The 19,768-nt window shown below is 36.4% G+C and overlaps 6 protein-coding genes across 7 annotated transcripts; 2 read left to right on the top strand and 4 right to left on the bottom strand.

The window, feature by feature from the left end:
• Positions 1 to 5,428: 5,428 nt before the first annotated feature.
• On the bottom strand, positions 5,429 to 7,572 carry LOC117790462 (dihydrolipoyllysine-residue succinyltransferase component of 2-oxoglutarate dehydrogenase complex, mitochondrial-like). Its single transcript, XM_034629916.1, has 7 exons — positions 7,443 to 7,572; positions 7,264 to 7,391; positions 6,941 to 7,042; positions 6,390 to 6,887; positions 6,192 to 6,336; positions 5,824 to 6,129; positions 5,429 to 5,755 (listed from the first exon to the last, which is right to left on the bottom strand). Exons 1-7 carry the CDS (start codon positions 7,524 to 7,526, stop codon positions 5,621 to 5,623), a joined length of 1,398 nt encoding a protein of 465 aa, XP_034485807.1. The 5' UTR covers positions 7,527 to 7,572; the 3' UTR covers positions 5,429 to 5,620.
• An 859-nt stretch (positions 7,573 to 8,431) lies between these two features.
• On the bottom strand, positions 8,432 to 11,473 carry LOC117791373 (dihydrolipoyllysine-residue succinyltransferase component of 2-oxoglutarate dehydrogenase complex, mitochondrial). Its single transcript, XM_034631103.1, has 7 exons — positions 11,252 to 11,473; positions 10,767 to 10,891; positions 10,601 to 10,702; positions 9,940 to 10,491; positions 9,723 to 9,867; positions 8,999 to 9,304; positions 8,432 to 8,942 (listed from the first exon to the last, which is right to left on the bottom strand). The coding sequence occupies exons 1-7, from the start codon at positions 11,333 to 11,335 to the stop codon at positions 8,808 to 8,810; spliced, it is 1,449 nt and encodes a 482-aa protein (XP_034486994.1). The 5' UTR covers positions 11,336 to 11,473; the 3' UTR covers positions 8,432 to 8,807.
• A 399-nt stretch (positions 11,474 to 11,872) lies between these two features.
• Positions 11,873 to 13,243, top strand: LOC117791376 (HIG1 domain family member 1A, mitochondrial). The gene is made up of 3 exons (XM_034631108.1): positions 11,873 to 12,032; positions 12,505 to 12,694; positions 12,850 to 13,243. The coding sequence occupies exons 1-3, from the start codon at positions 11,942 to 11,944 to the stop codon at positions 12,869 to 12,871; spliced, it is 303 nt and encodes a 100-aa protein (XP_034486999.1). The 5' UTR covers positions 11,873 to 11,941; the 3' UTR covers positions 12,872 to 13,243.
• Positions 13,244 to 13,395: 152 nt separating this feature from the next.
• LOC117792769 (antigen 5 like allergen Cul n 1-like) lies at positions 13,396 to 14,699 on the bottom strand. Its single transcript, XM_034633022.1, has 3 exons — positions 14,690 to 14,699; positions 14,196 to 14,359; positions 13,396 to 14,140 (listed from the first exon to the last, which is right to left on the bottom strand). The coding sequence occupies exons 1-3, from the start codon at positions 14,697 to 14,699 to the stop codon at positions 13,466 to 13,468; spliced, it is 849 nt and encodes a 282-aa protein (XP_034488913.1). The 3' UTR covers positions 13,396 to 13,465.
• A 14-nt stretch (positions 14,700 to 14,713) lies between these two features.
• Positions 14,714 to 18,083, top strand: LOC117791374 (uridine-cytidine kinase). Of its 2 annotated transcripts, XM_034631104.1 has the most exons (6): positions 14,725 to 15,191; positions 15,256 to 15,401; positions 15,463 to 15,560; positions 15,624 to 15,672; positions 17,518 to 17,652; positions 17,865 to 18,083. In XM_034631104.1, the coding sequence occupies exons 1-6, from the start codon at positions 14,818 to 14,820 to the stop codon at positions 17,981 to 17,983; spliced, it is 921 nt and encodes a 306-aa protein (XP_034486995.1). In that variant the 5' UTR covers positions 14,725 to 14,817; the 3' UTR covers positions 17,984 to 18,083. The 2 variants fall into 2 exon arrangements, with proteins under 2 accessions (XP_034486997.1, XP_034486995.1); XM_034631106.1 differs by lacking the exons at positions 17,518 to 17,652; positions 17,865 to 18,083 and adding an exon at positions 16,130 to 17,232 and having other exon boundaries at positions 14,714 to 15,191.
• On the bottom strand, positions 18,030 to 19,195 carry LOC117791375 (zinc metalloproteinase nas-4). The gene has a single exon (XM_034631107.1). It carries the CDS (start codon positions 18,965 to 18,967, stop codon positions 18,089 to 18,091), a length of 879 nt encoding a protein of 292 aa, XP_034486998.1. The 5' UTR covers positions 18,968 to 19,195; the 3' UTR covers positions 18,030 to 18,088.
• Positions 19,196 to 19,768: the final 573 nt, after the last annotated feature.

The following is a 19,768-nucleotide window of genomic DNA, read 5'->3' as shown; positions in this document are numbered from 1 at the left end:
GATAATTATATTACAAACAAAAAAAGAAAAAAATTAAGCTTTAACATCAAATACAAAATTTTAATTTAAAATCGAGGACTTAACAAATTAAACAAAATTAATTAAATTTCACATTAAAAACTTGAGCTCAAAAGTGTCATATCCTATCGTTATTTAAAATTTCTAGATAATCAAAATTCTAAACAATTTAAAATATTTACATTTATACACTTAAATCAAAAGTTAGACCAAATTAAATTAAAATTCGATACATTCATTTCGTGTTTAAATTTTATATCCAGTCGTAATCAAACTAAAATTTCTATGCAAGAAATTCTGCTCAACATTTTAAGATTTATTTAAAAAAATGATATCCAAATCTAACAGCTTAAGTCATACCAAATTAAATTGAAATTTATTATATATATTTCGCATTTGAAATTTATAACCAAAAGTTAACGACATCTTTCAATTCTATTCCCGTAACTTGAAATTTTAATTTTAGCAAAACAATGATTTAAATTTAAAATATTCAAATCTGTATCGCAATTTAAAATTTCCCTTTAAAGTTAAACCTTATAGTCAAAAGAATTTAAAAACCATAAGTTTAAAAAATTTGATAAAATTCTTGGCAAAATAGACTAATCACAAACCAAATATTTAAATAAATTTAAATTTTTAATTATATTGTCAAATCACAGTTCAAACATAGTTCGCTTCTAATTCAATTAAGACAAAAAATTTAATTTTTAATTAGACCTTATAAAAATATAGTTCAATTTTAAATCCAAAGCTAAATCTAGAAGATTAATCTAAAACATGAATTTAACAATGAAAATTATAATTTCGGCTTATAGTGTGCCTTTCAAATATTAAGTTTCTAATCAAAAACATACAAATTTGCATACAATTTTTAGCAAATCTCAATCAAAGACAAACGTTACTAAATTCCAGTTTCTATCAAAAGCCACATTGCGATTAAAATTCTAAATCAAAATTCCATTCAACAATAAATTCACTAGCATGCAAACCAAACGAAAAAATCTATTCAAACTAAAAAAAAAAACATAAATAAAGGTACTAAAATGTTAGACTTAAAGTTCTTGAAATCAATCAAAAGTTTGAATAAAACGAGAAATACTTAATCCTCAAAATTAACATCAAAAAACCAAGCTAGATTAAAGTTTAAAATATAAATTACAATCTTTTAATTACCAGTCAAAAAAAATAAAAATTATTCAAACATGATAAATACTTCTCTAATTAAAAATACCCTATCAAAAGTGGACCACCAAATTAAAATAAACAAGAATCTTCAATACACGCATACAAATTCAAAATTTAAATTAAAATTTAAATTAAAAAAAATAATATTACTCCAATATGCATTCAAAACTTCAAATCAAAAGCAGCCATAATATCTGAAATAAACAAACATATACTAATAGTAAAGTTCAAAAGTTTTAACTCGTGAATAATATCTTTGAAATTAATGCAGTTAAAAATATTTAGTGTTTAATTTAGTAAAACTGTTTAAAATTTAAAGATCGCATTTTAGCCCGAATCTAAGAATAAAATACAATAACAAATAGACATTTAGATTACAACCAATATTATAAATATCATTTGCAAAATTACAGTAAAACTTTATCGGTTACAAAAAAAATATTTTCAATATAACTAAAAACAATTTTAAATTAATTATTTTGAAATACATTTTATTTTCTCATTTTCCTTTTAACAATATACTTTTGTCCCATTCTATTAAACTGATTCAATTATCTTTTACCATAAAATTAGTTTTACAATTGTTTCGCCAATCGAATTAAAAGTAATTTTTAACAAAAAAAAGCGTTAGACACATTCTGATCTTAAAATTAAAAAGAAATTAGATATATATTACAGAAATTTAAAATCTAAAACTTATTTAAATTTTCAATTTGATCTGTTTGAAACAAAAAAATATATTCAGTCTCATATGAAATTCTTAAATTGATTAAAGACCTAAAAATTTTGTTTGTTCGAATAAATTACAAGTATCATCATTTTAAACCAATTAAATCATGAGCTAGAAAAATATACATAAAAATTTAATACATATTATATTACCAAAGTAAAAAAACTGAATATCAAAATCACACAACATGTAATGAACAATTTAAAATTCATTTCTAAAAGTTATGCCTTACATTTTTTATTTTGATTTAAATTTGAAACACATTGAACAGATTTAGTTCAATATTTCAGAAACCTAAATTGTATTATTTTGATAACATTATTTTTATAAACATTGGAGAATCAAAAACCAAACATTTTTGAACATTTAATAATACTTCTTTTCCAAATTATTTAATTTTAGAGCTCGAAAAACTAAATCAAAATTTTACCCTTTCGGCTACTCTGGCAAGCAACAAAATCCAACCAAATTTCAACGCCTTCCGGACACAAAATTCAAAGACAATATTTACAAATTCACGAACCCAACCATACTTTGTTTATATAGGTAAATTCAAAAATATATAGAAAATCTACACAGCATATCAAAATCATATCAAAAACAAACAGAAATCTTGTGTAAATAGTAAATAAATCAAATAGTAAATTCAAAGCCACTTGAAATCATGAAATCACGAAAACAACAAAACAAAAAAACCCCTCCAAAAACAAAACTAAAATTCAAAACCTACTCAAAAATGAAGTCAGAAGTCGCAGCATTCGGAAGCCCTTTGGCGCATAATTATAACACATTAAGATGACAAATTACAACGAAATTCCCCAAAAAGCTAGATTATAAATTACAAGAAGCAACGGAAGTTTTAATGCGACAAAAGTCAAGAACAAAAAAAGAAGAATATGAAATAAAAATAATAATAATAATAATAGAATAAGGGCACGAAATGCAGACGCTGGCAAGACAACAACGATGCAATTGTCCTGGCAACTTTCTGGCCAAAAATCTTACAAATGGCGGACGACTCATAGGCAGCTAAATAGGACAAGGCAGATAAATCAACGCGAACAAAACAATTCCAAAACAAAAACAACAACCACATCAAGAACAATAACAGCAACAACAGGCACGCGATTATACTTATAGTAAAAACTTTTGCAGAGAAGAAGGGGTTGAAATTTAAAAGCAGCTCAGCAGCCAAATTCATAAACCAAAACCAAATGAAAACCAAACCAAATCACACACAAACCCAAACAAAATATATACACTCGCATACACATACAGAAACATAGACAAAGCTAAAGATTTTCTGGATAGCTCAAAATTGTATAAAAGCGATTTGAAGAGACAAAAGCAAAAAAAAAACATGAGAACCTGCAAGTTGAATCAAAATCCAATTCAAAAACCGAATCAAATTCAAAATCAAAGGCGACAAATGAAAACAGAACCAGCAGAAGCAGAAACAACTTTAAGCAACAACTAGATACTTATGAGAAGGACACACATGTCAAACACAACTACTACCCATCCCCCCAACCCCCAAGCCCCCAACTAACCTCGTGACCGCTTCAAATTGTGGTTAGGTTAGTTTTCTTTAGCAAAAGTTCGAACGAACATCAGCATCATCAAGAGCATCATCATCATTATTATCTTCAGTTGAAAGCACATCAAACAAAACTGGCAATAGACGGGGTCGAGACATAATTGCTATCAATAAATAAAATATGGCTGTCAGCAGAAGTAAGGGGTATCAAACGGTAGAATGAAAGGGGTTTGGGGAACATTCAGGCAGCTATTTCAGCCAACTCTCAGACCAACAAACCAATCTTCAACTTCCAACGACCACTAGACGCAGACACAATTTTGATTTATAAATTCATTGCAAAAGTTGCTTGGCCAAGCGGCAGCAGCAACAGACTCACAACAACAACAACAACAACAACAACGACAACAACAACAACAACACACCATCTAAAGTCTTGGCAACAAAAACAACATTGAGCTAAAATCGTCTTTCTTTATGAAATTACACATTTCCGACTTGTACAACGAGGACATTGAAGCCGAAGCCAAAAAAGCATCAACTTCTACTAATATTTTTGCCACCCGATAGAAAATTCCAACAAATTTCATACTAAGCACCAACACACGGGTTGACTGACAAATTTACTTTAGAATCTTATGAAAATGGGAAAAATTCTTTAGCTACTTTTGGCCCAGAAGCACAAGAAATACGTTAAATGCATTTTGGAAATCTGCAAAATCATTAAGAAACGCAAGCACAAAAACAACAATTGTAGCAAATGGACACTTGTACAATAGTTCTATTGAAAATCATTCCAAAAACAATATCGGAAAAAAAAAACAAAATACATTAACAATAATAAAAAAAAACAAAGATCTATGCAAAGAGAGAGACAACAACAAACAAGTAAAAGAAAAAGTAGAAAAAGAGAGAAATAGAAAGATAATAAACACATTTTGGACACAAGGTTGGGGATACCTAGTGTAATTGCTTAGACTTAAGAGTGTTGTACTTGCAGGAAGACAAGTGCAAGACCAAAGCCAGGGCCAACATAGTTAGCCAAGTTAGTTAGAACAGAAGCAAAAATAAATACAAATTGAATATAAAAGGCAAATAGTGAAAATCAAAAAACACTCCATTTCAATTCTATGACAAAAGCTCCTTAAGATGTACTCATAAATTTTTTAATGTAACTACACTCTGTATCCCCTTAGTTAAGCTAAAAAAAAAAAAAAATCAACAACAAAAAAGAATTATTAGAAAAATTCCAACATAAATGTAGATAATGCCAATCCTTTTGTCTAAAATGACAATTCTTCTAATCTTGCATATATTTTAGACGAAACGATTGTTGCATTTTTTATACACATACTTACATAATTAATTAACTAATCATAAATGATTTTTTGTATTGATTTCGACATTCTGCCATCATTTTTTTATATATTTATATATTTCAAATAGGATAAATGTTGTCATTTCTTTCGGTTTAAATTCTATACAAACAAATGTGATAAGCAAACAAAAAAAAGATGAAAATAACTGTGTTAATTAATCTCTTTGATAGATCTACAAACAAAAACAAATAATTTCTGTTATTCTTAAGAAAAACTAATTTCATTTAAAAATGTTACAAGTTCTAAAATTATATAAATTCAAATCAACCAAATTGTTAATCAAAAAAAAAATATTTTTAAACCACATGACACTTTGTACACATTAAAAATAGTATTTATGAAACAAACATAAAATCAATAAAATTGTACAAGCCAATTTGCTCAAATAACAAACACAAAACATGTATTTTATTCGTTTATTTTCTGTTTCAGCATTTCAGGCAAACACACAAATATTCGTATTTAAACATCAAAGATTGTACAAAGCGATGAAGGAGTTGTATATTCTACTCTATTTATTTTCTTTATAGGATATTCTTTATAGGGGAACTATGTTTTATTTTCCAAAAAAATGTTAGTAGAGAGTTGTTTATTCTTTTTTTTATATTTGTCAACAAATAGATACATAGTTACTCATGTCTTGAAGTGGAATTTAAAATAGAATTTCAAAATTTTAAAGGTGCATCACATACATTAATACATCAAATAAATGTTAGTTACGGTTTACACACTAAATTTAGTCTTTGCTTTTGTTTAGTGTTGTACATTTTACAATGGGCGGGAAAGTTCTTCCGGATTTTCCAGAAAAGACCTTATCTTGCGCAAAAACAACACCGCCTCACGTCCATCAATCAGTCGGTGATCGTAGGTCAGGGCCACATACATCATGGGTCGTACCGCGACCTTTAAATTATGTAAAAGCGAGTTAATTGGATGTAGAGGTAAAAAGATGGTTGACAATAAAGACTCACCTGACCCGAGACAGCAATGGGGCGCTCAACGATCCCATGCATGCCGAGAATGGCACTCTGCGGCGGGTTTATAATGGGTGTGCCCAATAATGAACCAAAGACACCGCCGTTGCTAATGGTAAAGGTGCCACCCTCCATATCCTGAACGGTAATTGCATCTCGCTTCGCCTTATCCGCCAAAGTGCCCAGTGCCTTCTCAATGTCCGCATAATTCATGTTCTCCACATTGCGAATGACAGGTACGACCAGTCCACGGGGCGTGGCAACGGCCACCGAAATATCAATAAAGTCACGATATATAGTTTCCTGCAAGGATTCAACTTGTTAATATATGTATAAACGGGTGCTTTTGAATTTAACGGATTTACTTGACCATCGATGACAGCATTTACTACAGGCTGATCCTGTAATGCACTGGCGCAGGCCTTCGAGAAGATGGACATAAATCCAATTTTAATCCCATACTTTTTGATAAATGAGTCCTGGTTTTCTTTCCGGAAATTCATCGCATAACTATCAAATTAGAGATGTTAAATGAGTAGTATTAAGTTAATTTGCCAGCTAACCTCATATCAATCTCATTGAAGGTGGTCAACATGGCGCATGTGTTCTGTGCATCCTTCAAGCGCGCCGCAATCTTCAGACGCATGCGGTTCATCTTGACGCGTTTCTCTGAACGCGTGCCCGAAATTCTAGGTACATCACTTCCAGCAGGTGCAGAAGCTGGCTTAGGTGGGGGTGGTGAAGGGGGAGGTGGGGCTGTAGCTGCTGCCGGCCGTGGTGTTGGTGGCGGCGGAGTAGGTGGCCTTGCTGCTGCAGGCGCAGGAGCAGGTGCTGCTGGAGCGGGGGCAGGTGCTGCTGGAGCAGCGGCTGGCTTGGCGGGAGCAGCACCAGGGGTCATTTTAAACAGCTCTTGACCGGGCTTTACAGTATCACCATCCTTCACGAGAATTGCCGACACTTTTCCAGCAAAGGGAGCCGGCACCGGCATTGTCGTCTTATCGGTTTCTATTTCCATGACGGCCTCATCTGCCGCAAAAGAGTCTCCCACCTTGCAAGTGAACCTACGGACAAAAGAACATGTAATGCCGGAAATAATGATTGCTGTGGCACTTACCTAATATCGCCCTCGGAAATGGAGTCGGGAAATGCAGGCACCTTTATTACCTGCTCAGACCACAAGCTGCTGGTAGTATGAAAGTTTTGCCAGTCTAAGGATCTGTAAATTCAAAAAAGATTATAAAGCGGTATTTATACACGTGAGAAATCTGCAGTGGAGTCTATGAAACTACGAAATACCCATTACACAATTTAAATATATATTTAGTTTAGATATTAATTTTAAATTTCAAGAATAAATTAGAGATATATACCCTAAAGGAAATGCCCACCTTAATCTACGAGTAAGGTATACATTTTTACTGCCTATAACCCACTTACCGCAACGCTCCTTGGCGGTGGCAATCAAATATTGTATCTGGTCCTTGACGCAACAGTTGCTGTTGTTGTTGCCTCTGCGCTGCCACCATTGCTGCCAGTTGTGAATACTGACGGACGCTAAAGTGTAACTATGAGAGTAAATGAGAGAGGAGATTCCTTAGGAAACAATTCGGACTTACCTTACGCATCCGCAGGACTTTAAGGCCAACATGTTGCACGTCGAGTCGCATGCGTCTGGTCAATGTCCGTATAATGCTCGTCATTGCAAGTTATTTTTGTAGCTTTGTTTTTATTCAGAATTAACAAATACTCTCAAATAAATAAAGGCAGCCTTGATACGCCTCTTGATAATGGCTTGCTTGACAAATTTACAATAGACAAGCAAAAAGCTATCGAGATTACACGTTCGAAGTTTAACAATAAATTTAAAAATCAAAGTGCGTAGTTTTTAAGTTTTATTGCTTATATCAGATAAAAAAGATATTTAAAAATAAAATATATATATTATATGCAGTACTTCGCTGGAAAATGTTAAATATTTGTACTGACTAACGTAAATGATAACAAGAGTTTGTTAAGCTACCTGAAAATCGTAAAATTTTTAATTGTTACACTCTTTTGAAATTGATACGATATGCACTGCTTGCGGTCGCACTCTCATTCACAGCAAGCAGTACAATTCAAGCAAACGGTACTGTTGCGTTGCCACTTTATGAACATATTTTGTACCAACTTTTTTTGTCAAAAGTACCAACTATTTATATTGCTTGAAATATAATTTAAAAATATTTAATTATGGGCTCATTTATTATTGATGAAGGTTTGGTCCGTTGCTTATTGCATTTTTCGAGGTTTATATTATTGTGTGCTTTTATCTGTAAAGTTCATATTTATTTCATGTTTCATGTTAAACAATGAATAAAATTATATAAAATGTATATGTGAATTTCATATTTATATTTATCAATATAGAAAAAGGAACATGGAAAAATGAACAAACTTGATCAAATGTAGAAACGAAATTAAGTGAAATTAGTTTATCAAGCTCTCTTAAAATGTGAATCCCGCATATAAATACTTCAATATAATTCTTCCACGGCTTTTAGATATAATTTCATAACTTTTGTTCCATAGATTTTATATATAGATAAAAAGAAGCAGATAATGAACACTTGGTTGAGTATCGATTACGATATCGTATTTATTAACGATATTGCATCTCGGGCAGGTGCAGATTACATTGTTTTTTTTAGGTGCAGAAAATAAATATACTAAAATAGGATAAGTTTTGAAAACAGTTCCACGTCGCATTATAATTTTATTAAGTGTCTCATGTGAGTGTGTGTATGTGTTATTCGCTAATGTTAAACCAAAATGTTGATCGATTTGTGACACTCTCGAAAATTTAAAATAATTTACATTAAATGAAAAATTGGTTCTGATTCTATACAAACAATTTGGGTGTGCTTCCTTATTTTGTAAGTTGCCAATTAGATAATATCAACAGAACAACGTGGACGCAGCACTAACAAATTCGACTGTCCTTACAGACCGGCAACAATGATACTTGGATTCTCAACGGCAGCCTTCACCTTACGCAGGAACAACACTGCCTCACGACCATCAATGATCCGGTGATCGTATGTCAGGGCAATGTACATCATGGGGCGTATCTTGACCTACAATCGAAACAAGTTAATTGACTAGTTCCCTGAATGAGTGACGAAAGACTTACCTCGCCCTTGACGGCAATGGGACGCTCAAAGATGCCATGCATGCCAAGGATAGCACTCTGAGGTGGATTAATGATGGGTGTGCCCATTAATGATCCAAAGACACCGCCGTTGCTAATGGTAAAGGTGCCACCGTCCATATCCTCCACGGTGATAGCATCCCGCTTCGCCTTATCGGCCAAGCCAGCTAATGCAATCTCAATATCCGCATAGTTCATACCCTCTACGTTACGGATAACAGGAACGACCAGACCACGGGGCGTGGCAACAGCCACTGAGATATCCACATAATCACGATACACAATATCCTGCAAGACAAAATTCAGTTTAATTGGTTAAAAATTGTAGGCAATATACTCTATATTCATTTTAACATTTCGTACTCATTTATATTCTTGACTTTACGAGTGTAAGAATATATTGAAACTGGTTTAATATTCGTTTTATATAAGATGCACATAGTACATATTAAACTTGAACGAAAGTGAACCCAAAACTGGTTTCCCAATAACAAATTTAGGTAATTCACGTCTGAATAATTGTTTATGGAGAATTTTTGCTTATTTATGAAAATTAATTAAGTCTTTCACTGCTTAACTAAAGATTTTATCTTGGTATTTTTGGCAGGGTTTCACATGATAAGAAATTGCATAAACAAAGCAAATATTGTGTGATAGGCTTTATAGACTGAAACGTCACGAGTGACGCAAAAGGGGATTAAATTACCTGGCCATCGATAACAGCATTGACAACAGGTTGATCCTGCAGAGCATAGGCGCTGGCCTTACCGAAGATCGACATGAAACCGAGCTTGATGCCGTACTTCTTGACGAAAGCATCCAGATTTTGTTTCCTGAAATCCATTGCGTAGCTAACAAAGCAGAGATATCAAAGCGTTATTGGAGAAACCAAATGAAAGGTGATTAAGAGTATTTCAGCTTACCTCATGTCAATCTCATTAAAGGTGGTCAACATGGCAGCCGTATTCTGTGCATCCTTCAAGCGGGCCGCAATCTTTTGGCGCATGCGGTTCATCTTCACACGCTGCTCGGAGCGTGTGCCCAAAATCTGACGTGATCCATCTACAGGTGGCATTTTGACCTGAGCCATAGCTGCTGGGGGCAGGGCAGCGGCACGTGGAGCAGCTGGTGGTGGGCGTGCTGCTGGTGGTGGTGGCGGTGGTGGTGCTGCTCTGGGCGCAGCTGGTGCAGCAGCTGGCGCAGCTGCTGGTTTGGGTGCTGCAGCTGCTGCTGGTGCGGGAGCTGCCTTGGGTGCAGCTGGAGCCGGGGCAGGAGCACCAGCGGCCTTGACTGGAGCCGCGCCGGGCGTCATTTTGAAAAGCTCCTGACCGGGTTTAACCGTATCTCCGTCGCTGACTAGAATTTCCGTCACTGAACCAGCAAAGGGAGCCGGCACCGGCATCGTCGTCTTATCGGTTTCAATTTCCATGACGGCCTCATCGGCTCCGAACGAATCGCCCACCTTGCAGGTAAATCTGAAGTAAGATGATAGCGAAACAGAGTCAAAAAACAAGCGTGAGATAAGCTATCAACAAAATATACAACATGCAAGAAAACATCGCATTTTAAAGTTGTTGCACATACTTAATGTCACCCTCGGTGATGGAGTCAGCGAACGGAGGCACCTTCACCACCTGTGCCGAGCACAAGTTGGAGGTAGTGTGAAAGCTTTGCCAGCCCAACGCCCTGTAAATTAAATAAAGCATATTAGATGATGTTTAATCTTGTGATTTGTATGTATGGTATTTACCGCATCGCATCCTGGCAACGCAGAGTTGAAGGCGCCTCCCGACGCAACAGTTGCTGCTGCTGCTGCTGTTGCTGAGTTGCCGCAACAATAGCTAGTTGGGAATACTGACGGGCGCTGAGCTGCAACTGTGGGTGGGATTGAAAAGAAAAGGTTGACATTAACGATTGCACAATCAGGGAATAAGCAACTGGTGGTTGCTCTGTCTGACTGTCTGACAGTCTGACAGTCTGCCTGTCTATGTGTTGATCGTCACGTGAGTAACTAAAGGGGGCGTGGAAATGCCACGCATGTTTGCCATTGAATGCAATGCAAACAATTTTCAATTACATAATCGCTTCATACGCCAGCAAAAACCATTTGGTCCAAATACATACAAATATGATGGCAGCACCGCCGTCTCCGGCACTTTTAAATTTTCAGCTCCACTCAATACATATATCTAATATGTGTGTGTGTGGACGGGTATGACTCCTTCTTACACTTACTTCATGATTTCGCACGGTTTTGAGACCCACATTCTGCACGCTGCGCGGCAATTGTCTTGATAATATCGAAATGATGCCCGTCATTGCTGTGATGTCGTCTCGTATTCGCAGCTACGCCTGTTGTATGTGAGCAACTTGTGTCAGAAATCTTGTAACTAATCTAGAAATTGTGTTGGGGCAACGGCAATCCAACGTCGTTTCGTTTCTCCCCTCTTGGCGAACGTTCGCTCTTATGTCATGAGACCGCTGTTGTTGGCCCAAAAGGTTGCCACCCAGCAAAATATTACGATCTGGCAAGTTGTACCATTTTAGGTATATTGTAAAAGAAGGTAAATTTTTTATTAATTTTTCGAAATTTTGAAGCTAGAATTTTATTACTTTTGCAGAGTTTTTATTACATTTTTGTCGATTTTTTACACGCTGTTTCCGACCGGCAAGCATGAGCTAAAATTGCGTGTGTTCATTCTTAAAAAAATTGTGTGTTCAAAATTTTGAGAGAAAAATAACCAAAATGTTAATTCTTAGGAAATTAAAAATTGTCTAGATCATTTTTTAAGGTTGCCAGACGTTCAAATTAACTTGTTTCTTCCAGGTGGCAACGTCTTTCAAAAAACATCGCATCGCATTGTTGAAGTAGATGCCATTGAGCGCGATTGTGCCAACGATAGAAACAGGAAACGCGTAACCAAAATGAGTTCAAAATCCTTTTTTGCTGAAGATGATGCCGACCAGGCCAACAAGTTGGCCAAGAAAGCCAAAGAGTCTCCGTTCATGTTAATTGGTAAGCTCAAAGTTCATGACCGTTAAACACAAGGACACATACATACATACATACGTATCTTATGTATGACGAAATTTTCCGATTTACATTTGTTTGTATGAATGTCTTGCAAGGTGGATGGCAATGTTGGCTTGGCCTTGACAGTGAAATTGTTATATTTGTGACATAACTGATATTATTTCATCATTACGGTTTGCTTGCATTTTGCCTGTGATGTAACTGTAATTGTAATCACAGTAATTACAAACTAATACACATTCATAAATGCATGATCATGACTAGCACATCTATGAGCAAATTACACATGTATTAACACATCAATGACGTCGATGTTGCCACCTTGACGCGTGCCTTGTGCTAGTGTTAGTAAACCAGCTGTTGCCGCCGTCTGCTGATTAACAGCGGTCGTCTAGCAACAAAAAGTGAATTCTATTTGGATTTTTTGTGATTTATTTTTTTTTGTTTCGTTTAGGTATTGCGGGTTTCATTGCGGCGGGAGCGATTGGTGCCTACAAATACAGACATAGAGGCACAATGAGCACCAGTGTTTTCCTCATGCAGTTGCGTGTGGCGGCGCAGGGCACTGTGGTGGGTTGCCTGACCCTTGGACTGGGCTATCAGATGGCCAAGGAGTACATATTCGACAAGCAGCCAAAGGAAAAGTAATGCAAATACTTCTCAACACTTAACTAGTTCAATTTAGCTGTAAATGTCTTTTAGTCTAATTAATGTTGTCGTACACACACACAAACATCAACATTAAGTTATCAATAATTCTCTTATGCGAGCTTAACAATTTATATTTATATTTTTTTAGTTTGAAGTCATTGAGTAATTAAACACACATTTTGATTGACTTGGCCTGCAATAAGTTTACCCTCCCCCCGCCCTGCATCAACACCTGTGGACAATTCATACCTAGCCAAATTGTATATTATTTATTGCTTTAACAAAAAACAACAAGAAAAAAGAAAAGAAATCAAGTCAACACTCATATGTTAAAATAACGAAAATTGTCAAGTGTTTCGTCCAGACGAGCATTGTTAGCCAAGCTAAAAGCGAATGTTTTGTAAGATTGTGATACTTAATATGTTTGAGGAAGCTAACTAACTTAAATATGAATGTAAAACTATCGAATTGTTGAAACACTGTGAAAGATAAATACCTCCTATGCAAATGATGTAAGATTAAAAACAAACATTTAAGATTAAGCCAAACACTTGTTAAATATCTCGGGTGCATATATCGCATCATCTATCACCTGTTCTCGGAAAATTATCACAGTTGCCAAGCCACTAAAGTGTGATGTGATGGAATGATGAAATCTATCTATCTATCTATGAAAATCAAGCTCACCTGTTGATCGGATATTGGGTCTTCATTTTATTAGCATCATTAAATAATTAGTATTTTTAAAGACAGATTGTAGACAATTAGAATAGCTTGATATCGGGAACAATTTTCTCATTGTCGTAAATTTCCTTGGCGTAACAGAGATTGGGATAGTCAAAGGCGGCGCCATAGCGATTCTTGCAACCGGAAGTGGCCTTATCACCGGGAGTGTACACCGGCTGTCCGATGATGTTTGATGTGGCAAAGTTGCAGGTCAGCACGAAGTGATTGTAGAAATCGCGAGAGAAGCGCACAGCAGAGCAGCCCACATGGGTGTTCTTCTCAGCCACGGCAATGGTGAACTTGGCCACGTTCTTGTTGGGCAACTCTTCGGGAAAGCTGGCCAGGACTTCGGGCGATGCGTTTGCACGTTCGGCAAACCAATTCTCAATCTGCTCCTTGATGATCTCCGCATCGGTGTATTCCGATTCGGCACCACTGTAGCTAAATACGGCATTGTTTTGTCCGGCGTAAGCGAAGCGTTCAGTGCTGCGGCACTTGTCAGGCAGCGACTGGCAAGTCATCACATTGAACAGCGCCAGGTGGGTGAGCTCCTCGCACCAGGACATCTTGGCCATGCGCACAGCTTTAGGCAGGTTTTCAAACTTGCCTCCCGCCACGTTGTTGCGCAGCTCATTGAACAGCGATAGGATCAATTTCTGGTGGGATTCTATTTTAACCTGACGCACATCCTTGGGACAATCCTCGCTGAAATTCTGCAATAGGTTGAGGTGTGTTATTTGGTTAATGGGATAAGATTTCTAAGCATACTCCTTTGTTGTTGCACGCAATGTGCTTGTCCAGACATGTGGGAAGCGCACAATAATCAATGGCTACGACAATTCCTGCCAAGGACACCAATACCACCAAGAATTTCATGTTAATTACAGTTTCAACTTTCGTTCTCAATTGTAGTTTGATCTGAAACACCTTCTCTATTTATAGTGGAAACAGTTTGTTGCAAGTGCAACATTTTCGAGCAGAATATTGTTACAACTGAAACTGTATTTCACATGAAACATATGTTTCTTTAAGCTGAATATACATATTTTATTGAAATGTGTTTCGATTGGTTTTGAATTACACAACCTTATCTAGTAATAGTTTACGTTTCTGTAGTAATGTACATCTGTTCAAATTCAAATACTTGGCGCCTTAATTTTTAATCGCTGCCCCAATTATTAAATACCCATAAAATAGTATACAACGTTGCCATATCATCGTAATTCAGTCTGTTATTTTTAGGCCGCTGTTAATAACAGTACCACATTTCATGTTAGTGCCATTGATGTTAAAACAGCTGAGCGTGAAATAAGGTGGCGGCGGGAGAACAAGGAATTTTTTTCATTAAAATAAGCAATACATTAATTTTCTGCTAAAGTTCTGCTCTAATATGGAAGGCATGAAGATGGAAAAGTCTAGTAACTTGCCCAATGGAGAAGCAGCAGGCAACGATGAAATAAAATCACCGTTTCTGATTGGCGTCGCCGGTGGCACGGCAAGCGGCAAGTCGACCGTATGCAAGAAGATTATGGAACAGCTTGGACAGGCCGAAATGGATGATACACAACGTCAGGTGGTGTCAATCAGTCAGGATTGTTTCTATCGTGAGCTAACAGGTGCCGAAAAGCTGAAGGCGCAGAAAGGACTCTTCAACTTTGATCACCCGGACGCATTTAACGAGGACTTCATGTACGAGACTCTGCAACGCATATTAAAGGGTCACAAGGTCGAAATACCTAGCTATGATTATCGTACAAATTCGCTGTGAGTTGAAATGCGCTAATACTTTGCACCCCTTGTTAAAATATGTAAAACATATTGTTTCTAGTGACTTTGAAAACGTGCTGGTCATTTATCCAGCGGACGTGGTGCTCTTTGAGGGCATATTGGTTTTCTATTTTCCTAAAATACGCGAACTGTTCCACATGAAGCTCTTTGTGGACACCGACTCAGACACACGCCTAGCACGTCGTGGTAAGTTGTGTGTGCTTAATGGTTCCTTTTGAATCCTTCCAATTTATTTATATCTTTTTAGTGCCACGTGATATCAATGAGCGAGGCAGGGATTTGGATGCGGTTCTCACACAGTACATGACATTTGTGAAGCCTGCCTTTGAGGAGTTCTGCTCGCCGGTAGGTTAAATCTCTAATTTCATATATTTCTTAAATATATGTTTGTTAACTTCACTTTTGCAGACCAAAAAGTTTGCCGACGTCATCATACCTCGCGGTGCTGATAATACAGGTGAGAGAGAGAGCAACGCACTGAAACACACACTTACATATATACACACAAAGAATTCGCGCTTTGCTTTAGTTTGACAACATTATTTATCTATCTATCATTTAAACAAATACATCACTCACCCAACGAGACACACACCCACAGCGATTGTAGTGTTTAGTTTACAAATTAACGTATATATTATCCCATTTATATATATGTATATATACATTTACTTTGTAATTGTATATAAATAGCTTATATTATAAACAATTTGAAAGCGTTTTGGGTTCTCCGTTAAATGTTTCTCTTCCCGTTTCAAATAACCGAACCTAAACTTATAAAACTTATACAAATAGTCTGCTTGAAGTATTATTACCCTTTCTTCCATATTTCCTTATGATCGTTTTACGTTCTCGTTTTCGTTTTCGTTATTGTTTCCGTTTTTGTTTCTGTTGTTACAATGTATTTCTTGCAGTTGCCATTGATCTCATTGTACACCATATCGGAGAAATTCTCGCGGCCACCAACATCGCACAGCACAACAACACAGTCAGAACTGCGGCCTCCAGCATGAAGCGCGATCACTAAAAACAAAAACAAGAAACTCCTATACTCTAAGCGAAAAAAAAGACAATTTTTTATTGCTAATCATAACTAAAAATAGAAACGCTGCAGCTGTTAAGCTTGCATTGAGCGCAGGTCGCAGGTAAATCAGAGCAGCCTCCTCTAACATTGTGGTCCTATCACAATCAACTAACTTTATTGATTAACAAATAGTCTTAAGATGAATAAGTTTGTTAAATACATACTAAAATGTATGTCATTGTAAGCTTGTTTTAACTTAAACATAATCCCACTTCTTTTAGTTATGTTTTTCAAGTCTAACTCGGTCTTTCATTAAAAAGCTAATGTCACAAAGACGTATAACATAATTGTTAAATTAATTATAGAGCTATAATTTTCAATGAAATTAATATAATGTTAGAAACATCCTAATTCTCCGGACTCTTGATTAAAGCACTAATCGGTCGACTACACAAAAATATATATTCACAGGGATCCAGATCATACCTAACTTCTTTATATGTCAAAATGTTTAAACCTACATTTATCATTAATGCCAAAAACAATTTATAAATTGTCGAATATATAAATAAACCTAAGTTCAACGCTTGTTGATTTTAACAAACTGAGCTATAACTGAATACTAAATACACATCTTAACTTGGATTATAATTAGTTTTGCTAAGAAACAATTTCAATTAATGTGGCGATAATATTTGAATTTAATTAAAAAATCATACTAACAGACGTTATCTAAAAATATATATTAGTTGATAGTTTTAAATATTAGCTGCACAAATGGGTTCCTTAGCATCAAATTCTAATCTCAAATTGTAACTTTTTAAGTGTTTGCATACAAGCCTATTATAGTACGCTCTAATTGTAATATGTTTAATTATATTAAATAACAAAAGGCTATCAAATACATATACATTAGCTATTATATGATAAGATCATTTGTTATATGCACATACGTAGACACCCAAAAGAGAAGTAAAGAGCTTCAGAAAATTCCCCTATTGCTATTGTTATTTAGCTTAAATATTTGTTGGACATACATATACAACAAGAAGTCGTTAGGTCAAGTGAGTACTGTACAGTTTCACCAGAGGTGCGTTTCCTTGGCTTTCATCATTTGGCTCAAGGTAAGTTGCCGAGTTCCAAACGCATTTAAGCGCTTCCAGTATTGAGTTGCTCTCTTGAATATCATTTTAAAGAACAGAAATATTTTGCTAAATGCTTAAAGGGTTTAATTAATATAATAGGATATTTTGCATTTAAATATTTTTTACATTGCAGTGGCCATTGATTTGATTGTGCAGCACATACGTGACTTTCTGAACAATCGATCGTGTCACGGATCGACAGGCAATATGGCGTTATATGTTAATCTGGATCTGGGCGGTGGCTCTGGAGACGGTGCCATGGGCTTAGGTAAGGCAAGACAGCTCTTCAAAGCGCGTCCTCACTAACCAACTAAACATTGAAGCTGCGCGGGAGCAATAACAAATTCCAACTCAAATAATCCTTTAACTCAGCATGTTAGTCCTATACCTAAGTCCTAAAGTGTATATATATATTTAAATGTATATATGTCTGTATGTATAAATAAGTATATACTTTGTGTGTTCTCGTGCTTCAAAAAGATGCAGTATATGGCAACGGCACCTACAATGCGATCAGACGTTTCTCAACGCTCTGCAAGGAGCTCACCATGAAGGGCAACGTCTTCTTTGATACAAATAAGAATCTGCCGCATCACTAAGACGATCTTCAAGTACGGAGAAGCACCACAATAAATGCACATATTATAATTGTTTGTAGAATTGTAATTTTTCAGTAAATATAAAAAAAAAAAACAGAAAGCGATTCAGAGTTTGCATTTGTACATGGCATTGATCTTTCGCACATCGCCCGACGAGAAGCCACGACGTTGTCCCATCTGGCGAGATTCGTTGCTGCTGCGCAAAGCTTTCAATGTTGGCTGGCCGTTCCTGGTGAAGCTGGTGGGAGAATAGTGCATCACACTGGCATAATCGTAGTCGACACCAAAACCGGAATGCTGCCGGGAGCTGCCCTTGTCAAAGTTGGCCATCATCGAGGGCTTGATGTTCTCGCTCAGCACCTTCACATAGGCATCTCGTTCATGCCGATTCTGTTCATGGAGGAAGCCCAGGGCATGCATAAGTTCATGTATGGGAGTACCATAGGTGCGTAGGCAATTGGGTGATTGCAGGTTAACCTCTTGGCGACCCCCAAGACGTCCAATGCTGCTCCAGCATCCAGTCTTGCCATTGACTATCGAAATGTAATCCTTTTCACTGGTACGTGGCTTGAAACGGACGCAGGTCTTGTTGTGATACTCCTTGAATGCGTGCTGAATGTTTTCCAGTTCCTGCGGCGCGAATTGACCCTTTATTTCATAGGGAACTATGCCACCCGGCCAGTGTGTGCTCAGCGCCAGAAGGCCATTGCGTGTGCCTTCAGTGTCCGAGTCCAGATTGTCTAATGGAATGAGAATGTCGCCCTCGAGATACGTGCCCAGCTCCTCAGGATTCTGCTCGGACTGCTCGTCTAGGGCTTCCACTAAGGGCCCAGTAGTTTCAGTATCCGGAGTGCCAAATACAGCGTCGCCCATATCCGACAGGTCAATCGAATCCGCCTCTTCGCCGATGGGTTGTGCTTGCGCCAAGCAAACAACAAGAAGTAGAATCAAAGACAATTTGAATACTTGCTGAAACTTTGCCATTTTGCAATATTCGCTGACTGCTGGAGTTTTCGCGGAGCGGACAAGTATATATACCGACAGCTCCTCTTACCTAGACCTTCAAAAATTGCCGACTTGGAGGCGGCGTTTTGTACTTTTGCTGATAAGACATTTAGGTGAACTGCGTTTGCATACATTTTATCGCCGGCATTTGTAGGCATATTAATTTGCATTCCGTTCAGGGCCCATTATTGTCATGCATTTTATGCTTATGTGCATATTTGTGTCAATTGTAGCTCCAAATCACAAAAACATTGTTAACCTTACGATTTACAGTCTACATATTTGTGTAACGGCTTTTGGACTTTTGTTTTGATCGACTATAAAAGTGTTGTAAAACGCCATCGTCAAATGTTGGAATTTATCGAAAATCAAACAGACATTTGAATTATGTATCCAATTTATTATAATTTTTGTAAAAACCAAATGAAAAATTTTCTTTTCATATAATAAAGCTAAACACCAATTGGAATTGATGTAATTTCTTTTTAAATTTTGGCGTAATAAAATACCTGTTACAATATTTATAATAATATGTACTGTTGGTACGGTTGGTTTTATTGCAGATGTTAGATAAATCGAAAAAAAAACAATTGAAATTTGAAGTTGCCATTAGCCGTTGCCTTTATATGTTTTTGTCGACTGTTCGATAATCTTTTTATCGATTTAAATCGATCAACTCAGATTTTCTCATGGCTACCTGTTGTGCTCACACACCCACCCCACCTGCCCGCTAATATGCACTGTTTGTCTCTTTCACACACACTAACATCTAGGTCTGAA

This window comes from Drosophila innubila (assembly GCF_004354385.1).
Source record: "Drosophila innubila isolate TH190305 chromosome 3R unlocalized genomic scaffold, UK_Dinn_1.0 2_E_3R, whole genome shotgun sequence".
Lineage (NCBI taxonomy): Eukaryota > Metazoa > Arthropoda > Insecta > Diptera > Drosophilidae > Drosophila > Drosophila innubila.
The sequence above is the reverse complement of the archived record's forward strand: the minus strand, read 5'-3'. Positions and strand labels throughout refer to the sequence as shown.

Bases quoted from the DNA above. Each gene is read 5' to 3' on its own strand.
- LOC117790462 (XM_034629916.1), bottom strand. From the start codon at position 7,526: ATGACGAGCATTATACGGACATTGACCAGACGCATGCGACTCGACGTG. The intron at 7,043-7,263 runs GTAAGTGGGTTA...TTGAATTTACAG, and splicing joins CACCGCCAAGGAGCGTTGCG to ATCCTTAGACTGGCAAAACT. The intron at 6,337-6,389 runs GTTAGCTGGCAA...CTAATTTGATAG, and splicing joins TTCAATGAGATTGATATGAG to TTATGCGATGAATTTCCGGA.
- LOC117791373 (XM_034631103.1), bottom strand. From the start codon at position 11,335: ATGACGGGCATCATTTCGATATTATCAAGACAATTGCCGCGCAGCGTG. The intron at 10,892-11,251 runs GTAAGTGTAAGA...TCCCACCCACAG, and splicing joins AAACCGTGCGAAATCATGAA to TTGCAGCTCAGCGCCCGTCA. The intron at 10,703-10,766 runs GTAAATACCATA...TTTAATTTACAG, and splicing joins CGTTGCCAGGATGCGATGCG to GGCGTTGGGCTGGCAAAGCT.
- LOC117791376 (XM_034631108.1), top strand. From the start codon at position 11,942: ATGAGTTCAAAATCCTTTTTTGCTGAAGATGATGCCGACCAGGCCAAC. The intron at 12,033-12,504 runs GTAAGCTCAAAG...TGTTTCGTTTAG, and splicing joins GTCTCCGTTCATGTTAATTG to GTATTGCGGGTTTCATTGCG. The intron at 12,695-12,849 runs GTAATGCAAATA...ATATTTTTTTAG, and splicing joins GACAAGCAGCCAAAGGAAAA to TTTGAAGTCATTGAGTAATT.
- LOC117792769 (XM_034633022.1), bottom strand. The intron at 14,141-14,195 runs GTATGCTTAGAA...AACCTATTGCAG, and splicing joins TTGCGTGCAACAACAAAGGA to AATTTCAGCGAGGATTGTCC.
- LOC117791374 (XM_034631104.1), top strand. From the start codon at position 14,818: ATGGAAGGCATGAAGATGGAAAAGTCTAGTAACTTGCCCAATGGAGAA. The intron at 15,402-15,462 runs GTAAGTTGTGTG...ATATCTTTTTAG, and splicing joins CACACGCCTAGCACGTCGTG to TGCCACGTGATATCAATGAG. The intron at 15,561-15,623 runs GTAGGTTAAATC...TCACTTTTGCAG, and splicing joins TTGAGGAGTTCTGCTCGCCG to ACCAAAAAGTTTGCCGACGT.
- LOC117791375 (XM_034631107.1), bottom strand. From the start codon at position 18,967: ATGGCAAAGTTTCAGCAAGTATTCAAATTGTCTTTGATTCTACTTCTT.